General features: G+C 43.7%; 1 protein-coding gene across 3 annotated transcripts in view; it reads right to left on the bottom strand.

Moving 5' to 3' along the window:
* Positions 1-9,182, bottom strand: part of swt1 (SWT1 RNA endoribonuclease homolog) — a 33,130-nt gene that overhangs the window by 20,707 nt on the left and 3,241 nt on the right. For all 3 annotated transcript variants that reach the window (XM_076278920.1, XM_076278919.1, XM_076278922.1), the window contains exons 4-8: positions 5,658-7,254; positions 5,237-5,293; positions 4,437-4,572; positions 2,980-3,081; positions 2,073-2,261 (exon numbers count right to left, since the gene is read on the bottom strand). In XM_076278920.1, the coding sequence (XP_076135035.1) occupies positions 2,073-2,261; positions 2,980-3,081; positions 4,437-4,572; positions 5,237-5,293; positions 5,658-7,254 (2,081 nt within the window). The remainder of the gene's footprint in view (positions 1-2,072; positions 2,262-2,979; positions 3,082-4,436; positions 4,573-5,236; positions 5,294-5,657; positions 7,255-9,182) is intronic.

Here is a 9,182-nt window from a genome sequence, read left to right as displayed (position 1 = left end):
TGCCTCTTTACAACAGTTAACCCTTAAAGGTGTACCTGACTCTTTACAACGGTTAACCCTTAAAGGTGAACATGCATCTTTACAAGGGTTAACCCTTAAAGGTGTACCTGCCTCTTTACAAGGGTTAACACTTAAAGGTGTACCCATCTCTTTACAAGGGTTAACCCTTAAAGGTGTACTGTCACACCGGTGTGATGGGAATGTTGGAAAATGAACATTCTAAAGAATATCTGGGTTCATTCAGAGCCCTAGAGAGAGAGAGTTGCGACTATATAAGTCTCTGGGTTCATTAGAATTCAACATAGAATTTTAGAACCTTCAATTGTTGCGGAACGTAATCTTATGTTAGAATGTTGAAAAAACAACACCTTTAAGGATTAAGGACAGGGCATTGGAAGGGCTGCTATCATGGGGAGCCAGACTATGATAGCGTTCCTGTCCCGAGTCCAACAGCTGGACACAAAGGTCAGATGTCAGAAGAATTTCACTCCAAACTGACAGGACACAGTGACCCCTGCTGGCCACAGAACAGCCTCACCCCATGTTTTGGCAATACCATCTCAGTGTTTCCCATACATTGACACATTTGTGGCAGCCCACCACAATATCAACATTGACCACCACACAATGATTTTCTAGGTTGTACTAAATTGTGCTTAAATCTGGTTAGCATCATAATCACGCCGCGTTAATTTGTTAAAAACTGTTATTCAAGTTAATTCTGCAAACCTACCACCACAAATAGAATTCAATTATGTGGGAAACACTGCATCTGGGTGAAGATGACAAATGCCAAATTGCATGGCTAGGCCGATGCCCGAGGCACCACAACCAAACCCTGTTGGTAGCATTGGCTAACTAGTGCCAGATTTCTGAGTGCAGGGGACAAGCTGAGGTGAGATATGAAACATACGTTCACACTCGGTATCATGTTTCAACACACTTTAGGTCAAAATCACACCGGAATTATCCTTTAAGATGATGCATGTACACTTCTGTTTTGGTTGCTCACATGACAAGACTTCAGTGTGAATGGTAGAAACACACACATGCTTATCACTGTCCATTTGCTCTGGCCTCAAGGAGCGATTTGTCCTGTGGAGTCACATAACTATAGACCTGACAATTATCTGTCATTTATAGCATAGGAATATAGCACGTGGACTATCACCAGCTGAGACTGTCTTGTTAGTTGTGCCAGTAGTGACACATTACATAAGCAAACGTTCTGTGCAACAATCAGGCTGTGGCCTGAAAACAACGTGATAATGCACTTGCGTCATCAAAGACATGCTTCTGTCAGTAGCCTAGCAGGAGACACACACTGATCTCCAATACCCACAGATCTCCACTCAGAAGATTCTTCACTGGATGTCTGTCATATCATCATTTACGTAACTGAAGAACTAAGAGTCCTTTATAGGTTGACACAAATAAGATTAGATTAGAAACTTTTATATGGATACAAATTTAAAAGCTATTTTTGGCTATTTGAAACTTGCCACAAAGGTAACACGGAAATATTTGTGTTTGGATGTAAGGGTGGTTGTACAAGAGATGTTATAAAGACTCTGGTTGTGCTCAACTCATCCATAAAATAATCATTGTGGGAATTTGGTGGGGAGTTGAAGTAAAATAACTTGTGTAAAATAACCTTCCATAAAACACTAATGAATTGCAATAATTTCACATAAAACCTAAGACCATCCTCAAGAAACACGTCTACTCTATCAACATTTAGATATCCCAGTTTGAATTAAATGTTAAATGTAAAAGCCTGCTTCACTAAAACTGAAAAAATGAACAATAATTACACACACACACACAATACACACACACACACACACACACACACACACACATACACAGAGACACACAGACACACAGACACAGAGACACACAGACAGACAGACACACACACAGATACACAGACAGACAGACAGACAGACACACAGACAGACAGACAGACAGACAGACAGACAGACAGACAGACAGACAGACAGACAGACAGACAGACAGACAGACACACACACACACACACACACACACACACACACACAGTTGTAACTCACAGAGGGCCTGCGAGGCCTGCTGCATGGACTGTCCCCAGAGACGTGGCTCCTGGTTCTTCAGGCAGTTGTAGATGTAGTTGACGGCCGGCGTGGCCCGACGCTCCACCGCGTTGGTCAGCTTGCCGTTCTTCATGGCGTCCAGCTCCTGCAGCACCACCCAGGGGATGAGCACGGTGGGGAAGCCCAGGCCTGAAGCAGGTAAGAGGGGCAGAGAGGAGAGGAGGAGAGGGGCAGGGGCAGGGGCAGGGGGAAGGGTAGGAGAAGGTTTAGTAAGGGCATACACATGCTCCTGCATGGTTTTAAGTCATTCTGGTTTCTCACTGATTTGCTTCCATCAGCATTAAGAGGTACCAGACGTCTCCTGAGCGTTCGACTGGCCCTTCCATGTGAGATAGTGGGGAGGCAGTGCTGTGTGAGCCTGAGCCTGGCGGACAAGCAACCTCTGTAATGAACTGTGATGAGGTACTGTATGGGTGGGTGGGGGCTTGGGATCAGACAATGCTCATGCTTATTACAGGGGGTCATCAATCTCAATTATCATGCAAACACAGTCATGCATTATGCTGCAAACACAGTCATGCATTATCATGCAAACACAGTCGTGCGTTATGCTGCAAACATAGTCATGCATTATCATGCAAACATAGTCATGCATTATGCTGCAAACACAGTCGTGCATTATCATGCAAACACAGTCGTGCATTATCATGCAAACACAGTCGTGCGTTATGCTGCAAACACAGTCATGCGTTATGCTGCAAACACAGTTGTGCGTTATGCTGCAAACACAGTCATGCATTATGCAAACACAGTCATGCATTATTAACAAACACAGTCATGCCTTATCATGCAACACAGTCGTGCGTTATGCTGCAAACACAGTCGTGCGTTATGCTATCTGACTTACTCCTGAGACCCTGTGAGCGGATCTTCTTCACTAAGTCCAGGTGACTCAGCAGGATGTTGGTGTCCAAGACGATTAAGAGGTCTTGCTGTATGAGTTCTTTGCCTGTGCAGAACACATGCATGTGCGCGCGCACACACACACACACACACACACACACACACACACACACACACACACACACACACACACACACACACACACACAAAATAAATCAATTTGCATATCTATGAATATAGGATTGAATGTTGAATATGTACCAATTTGAGTCTATATTATCATAATATAAGCACAAACAATGCTTTACACTTAGTTTGCAATTTTGCAACACACACTTTGCACAACTGTAGGTACAATCCACTGCACAGCACTCTTTTTGCAGAACTATAAACACAACTCACTGCTTTACACTCAATTTCCAAATGATCAACAGACTCCTAGCAAATCTATACACATGTATGGCTATTATTTACACTATTTTGCCAACTCTCTGGCACACTTTCTCATGCGAAAACTTTCAGATAATTAGTTCACTTTGCAATCAGCCTAAGCACTATAAGCCACAGGTAATGAACAATGGGTACAATAGAGGGAGCAGGAAGAGTGAGAAGAGTAAGAATTAGAGGAGGCCGAAGAATAGGACGTGGAGGTGAAGAAGGAGGAGGAAGAGGAGGAGGAAGAGGATGCAGAGGTGAAGAAGCGAGAGGGAGAGGATGACAAGGACAAGGAGGTGAAGATAGAGGAAGAGGACAAGGAGGAGCAAGAGGAGGACGAGGAGGGGGAAGAGGAAGGGTAAGAAGAGTAAGAAATAGCCCTTTTACAGGCAAAAAATCAGTCTACATGTGGGGATATTGACCAGACATCATGTCAGGCCTGGATACAGCATTCCAGAATATATTTTCCCCGGTGCCTTGGACTAGAGGACATTGCATGTGATGTAGACGAAATTTTGAGAGAGACAACACGATGTAGACTGTTTTTTTTTTTCTTAGTGAAATTGCTATTTTGTGTTTTGACTTGGAAAAACACACTTGTGTTTGTTTTGATGTGTGTAAATAAACACCAATACTTAAAGTTTGGGTCCCTGTATGTTTACTATGAACTATGACAAAAGTATGACCTCAAACTGACATAGTCTACCTTGTGCACAGAGAAAGCAAAAGCCAGATGTGTTTTTTATTCATACCATCAGTGTGTAGTTGGCACATTGTGTGCTTATTATTGTGATGGCTTGTGTTTGTGTTGTGTTTGTGTTTGATACGAAAGCACCATTTTTACGAAGGTGTAAAGAGTTAAGCAAGGTGTGTTAGCTTTTGCAAGAGAACTACGTTTTGCTGATTTGGTGAAAAGTTTTCCTATTTGTGTGTAGAGTTTTGCAAAAATAGCCATAGTTACAAAAAATGTGCTTAAGCAATCAGAAGAAACTGTAAGTACATGAGTGACCGCGTGTGTGTGCATACTGAGCATTGATGTGGGTGCGGCGCCCTCTTCTGGTGGATCAATATCCATGGCAGTCAGCTCCCCGTAACTCTCTACCACGTTCACCTCCAATAGATGCTCACAACGGGCCTGCTGGAGCTCCTCCAGCAGCTGCATCTACACACACACACACAAACAAACAATCAATCAATCAATCAATCAAACAAACAAACATTTCTGAACAACTACTGACAAAGTTCTACACTACAGACTACAGAGAAAGTGAAATGCCATTATTGGCTGGATGTTTTCTTTTTGTTTTGTTTTTTTTGTCTCTGTATTATCTTTATATGAGCCTCCCTAAAGAAAAGGAAGATTTCAACATTAGAAAATAGTAATAAATATACCAGTGACAGTAGGTCTAACTAATTTTTTGTTTATTTAAGCTTTTAAATGTGCTGTTTCCTAAATTAATTTGTGATCTTAGAACTACTTTAACACAATTCTTCTGATTCTAGAACTCTGATGTGTATTGTAATTCCATATGCATTATGACCAGTTTCAGAATTCCAGGATGGAAATTCTACTATACCAACTAAGTCCATTTGATGTTAGAAAGCAAGTTCAAGCTATGGTTGCAGTCTTCAGTAATCAGTGGAGATGGTTTTCTGGAGGTAAGCTTTTTTCCTGCATTAGGCTACTTCCATTGGAATTGCCTGAGGTTGTTTTGGGCTGGTGTCATAATATTTGTTGTTGCTTTGAGCGTAATCAGTACTTTTCATACAAAATTAATGAGAAATGACATACATTTAATGAATGGAACTTTGGAAAATGTACATACCTCTTGATCATTGTCATGATTGTCCTCTTGCAAAATAAATGAAGGTGCTGGCACTGTCTGGAAATAATATACACTGCAGTCATTACTGTAATGATTGCTAAATAAAATGAAAAAGTTAAAGCAAAGGTGTGTGAGGTGTGTTTCTCTCTTCTCTATGAGATCACTGCTGATTCTAAAGCAACCAGTATTGTGATGTCATCTTTTTGGCACTTTCCATAAAAAGAGCAGTGTTCATACTTGGACCCACATTGCCAAATTGTTATCAACTTCCCCAATTAATTATGTGAATAAATTGCGTGAAGATGGAAGGTAAATGTTTTATGGAGGTCTGGAAGATTTACCAATCTCAGGGTAAAACTGATGTAAACGGATGTCAGCTTTCACAAACTGCTTATACGCTACCTCAGGTGGGGATGTTTACCTGTGGACTGTGACTCCAGAATGAGGGGTGGTTTTCCACACCAGCCTGGTCTTGCAGAGGGGAATGTCCAGGTGTACTGAATGATGCAGCCCCAGAATAGAATCCGTGCGGAACGTTATTCTCCTTCTCATGCTGCTGGGGTGTATATGTGGGGGGTGTCAGATTCACAGCCTGGGCCGCTCTTGGTGTGGAGAGTGGCTCAGGTGAAGCAGCATCCTGCCCCGATCCTGTTATAGAGAAGGACTTAAAAGAAGCAACATTCTGGCCAGCTTTTGTTGTGGAGATGGGTGTGAGTGAACCAGCAGCTGGGCCTGCTCTTGGTGTGGAAGGTGGTTCAGGTGAAGTAGTAGCCTGACCTGCTCCTGTCGTATTGAGGGGTTTGGAAGGAGTAGTAGCTTTGACTGCTTTAGTAATAGAAAGGGGTTTGAAAGACACAGTAGCCTGTACTGGTGTAGCTGAAGAGAGGGGTTTGGAAGAAGCAGTAGTCTGACCTGTTTTAGCTGTGGAGAGGGGTTTGAAAGAAGCAATAGTCTGACCTGTTTTAGCTGTGGAGAGGGGTTTGAAAGAAGCAGTAGCCGGCGATGCTTTAGTTAAAGACAAGGCTCTGGAGGTAGTAGGCCTCCCTGCTTTAGTTATCGAGCGGGGTATGAAAGAAGCAGTAACGTGGGCTGCCTTTGCTGTAGAGAGGGGTTCAGTGGGAGCAATGTCAGACTGCTCCGTGCTCTCATCATCCTGCTCCCAGATGTTTTCTCGTGGTGGTGGAGCACTGGGCTTTTTGGGGATCCTGAAGCTGATGGGGGGCTGTGGTTTGGGAGAGGCATGATTCTCTGTCCCTGAGGCGGAGGTCCTTGGAGCCCGCGGTAACGTGGAACCTGAGTCCGGTCTAGCTGAACCACTGAGTTTGGCTGAGGAGGTAGAGGAAGAAGAAGACGCTACTGTGCTACTATTCCGAGTCTTCCCTTGTGTGACCTCCTGCTTCGCTGATGAGGCCTTTGCCTTGACCTCCTCCGTGGACCTCCTTCTCTCCACCAGCTTCTTCCTCTCCTCCCTCAACTCCTCGGACTGCCGCCGCGGGGTCGGGGTGCTCCTGGAGGTCTTAGCTGGAGGCTCTGGCTCCTTCTCCTGTGACCTCCTTCTCACCAACTTCCTCCTCTGCTCCTGCAGATCACCAGAGGCACTTTTCGCAGGGCTAGCGGCAGTGCTGTGACTTGCTCTGGCCCCTGACACAGTGGTACGTCCTTCCTGAGTGTGGTGCCGGCTGGCTTTGCTCTTCGGTGGAGACGAGGTGCTGCGGGATCGAGACTGGCTCGTCTCAGAGCTCGAGGGGGTTCTTTTACGGCCTTTGGTGGAAGTTGCCGCTGTTGCAGTGTGGGATGTTTCCGGATGTTTCTTTTCTCGGTGTCTCTCTGCATGTCTTCTGTGGCGTTCTGTCTTTGGTGCGATTTCCTCTTCTCTCTTTCTGCTGTCTTGTTTCTCAGCTGTGATGGCTAGGCGGTAGACAGGCGTTTTGAGCTCACGGCCTCTCTCTGGACTGGACTTTTTGGGCGAGGGCAAGATCTTGTCCCGGTTCTCTGTTTTTCTTTTCCGGTCCGCAGAACTGAAATGAGAGAAGTCATGCTCAGAAGAACATTTTAAACTAGATGTACCGCATAGCGGTACAAAATATGACCGCCGCCGTTCAGTCCTGTACATCCTCTCTGCGAACATAAATCACGCTTGTCAATTTGTCTCTATGGTTCAAAATTCTGGACTTGCTCAAAACGTCAGAAGTCAGTCAGAAATCTCAGAGAGCTTTATTCTCGGTACCGGAGACTCACGTTGTGTGGCTAACAGGTGTTGTCTGAAGACACAATACAAAGACAATTCTACTTATACCCCCCTGTCAAGCTTACATCTCTATTTGTGGTATGTCAATAATTTTATGACCATATTACCCAACTCATCAACAGTGACCACAAGGCTGTATCCCCTAACGACCGACATCTGTGGTATTCCCTCGAGGTTGAACTGACCCCCCTAAACAAGGGAAGAGGCACCAACTTTCTCGAGTGGAGACTCAAGGCCCAAACTATCCCAACAGAAACAGCATGTATTCCACAACACCTTGCAAAGGCATACCACAGATGTTAGTCACAAATCATTATCTTGGTTTCTGTCTGCTTGCCCATTTCCATGAATAACCAAGCAAACAAAATCCCTACTCTATCCCTACTCTAGCAGCGGTCATAATAATGCAATGGGATACTGATAATCTGTAATATCTGAGTTTTCTTACAATAAAGTTTGGGAAGAAACTGCTTTCTCCCTCAGTATTGGAGTGTCTCACTAATGCAACATACATGTCTGTGCATCCTGTGCATCTAACTTGCACTCTTCAGGAGCGGCTCTCTAATAAATATCAAGCAACACCCATTGTTGAAATAGCGGTGGTTCCCCTGAGGCACACAAGTGGCTCTATATGAAATGCAATGCTTACACGTCTGCAGGAAAAAGTTGCTGACCTTTAGCCTACTCATTAATACCATGTGAGGCAGCTTTCGACAGGAAGGAAGACATACAAAGAAGTTTAGGTGCTGTGTCTGTGTCCTTTGTCCAATTCAAGACCTGTTGACATTTCATGATTTCTCATCTATTCCTCTGCCAATACAGGACTAGGTGAACCCTCCATATGACCACAAGTCTCTTGAGATTAAAAACAATATCCAGTGCTGTGTGTATTAACCTTGAGAAAAATAAAACGCCAGACAGCAGAATCTGCTTGGGTGATCTTTGTAAGATGTATGCATGTATACCATCTATTCTTCAGACAAGGCTCTGGATTTTGTCTTTGTCGCCTTGTGGCCAAGTAACCTACTCCTTCGTTTAGAGCTTGTTTGGTCTAAATAAACTCCATGCTTGCTGTTCCCACAAAACTTTTGTCTGTGTCTGAGTCTGTGACAATGGGTTAGATCCACATGTGTGGTTTTGTAAGCCCAGCCTCTGATTCAACAATTTATCTGAATTATATAAATGATCTTATTTTGGTGTTGCATTTCCTAAATCCATGAGTTCAACTGTTGGAACACAGAAAGTGTCTAAGGTCACTCACTTTTACAAAAATACAATTTTACCAACAGCTCATACTGTTCCCAAACAAGGTCAAAATGTTCTAGTTCTGTCTTTGGGCAAAGATACCCTGGCACTCTGCCTACGACGTGACGGTGACTAAGAAAAGATGCCTATATCGATCAGCTTTCTTGATCGCTTGGGTGTCTGGTTTCTGATGTCCAATTAAGTGCAATAGGAATTTATGAGTTTGATGCTTTTTCAAGAAAGCTTTTACCTTCATGATTTACCTTTCATGATTCTCACTGAATGAGACATTTCAGTAAGCATCTGGCTCAGATGTCAGACCATGCAGGGCAGGATGTGGCAGAGTATGTGTGCTAGAGTGTATGTTGGCAGCAGACAGACAAAGCTACAGTTAAAGGGTTTTGATGTCTTTTCGCAATAGAAACTTTTGTATTGTGTTTATTAAGATATACT

The sequence above is a fragment of the Alosa pseudoharengus genome, unplaced genomic scaffold, assembly GCF_046254945.1.
Source record: "Alosa pseudoharengus isolate Yale_2024_CS ecotype anadromous, Long Island Sound unplaced genomic scaffold, YU_APseudo_1.1 YU_APseudo_1.1_scf_11, whole genome shotgun sequence".
Classification (NCBI taxonomy): Eukaryota; Metazoa; Chordata; class Actinopteri; order Clupeiformes; family Clupeidae; genus Alosa; species Alosa pseudoharengus.
Note: the sequence above shows the minus strand (reverse complement) of the source record. Positions and strands in the feature narration are given on the sequence as shown.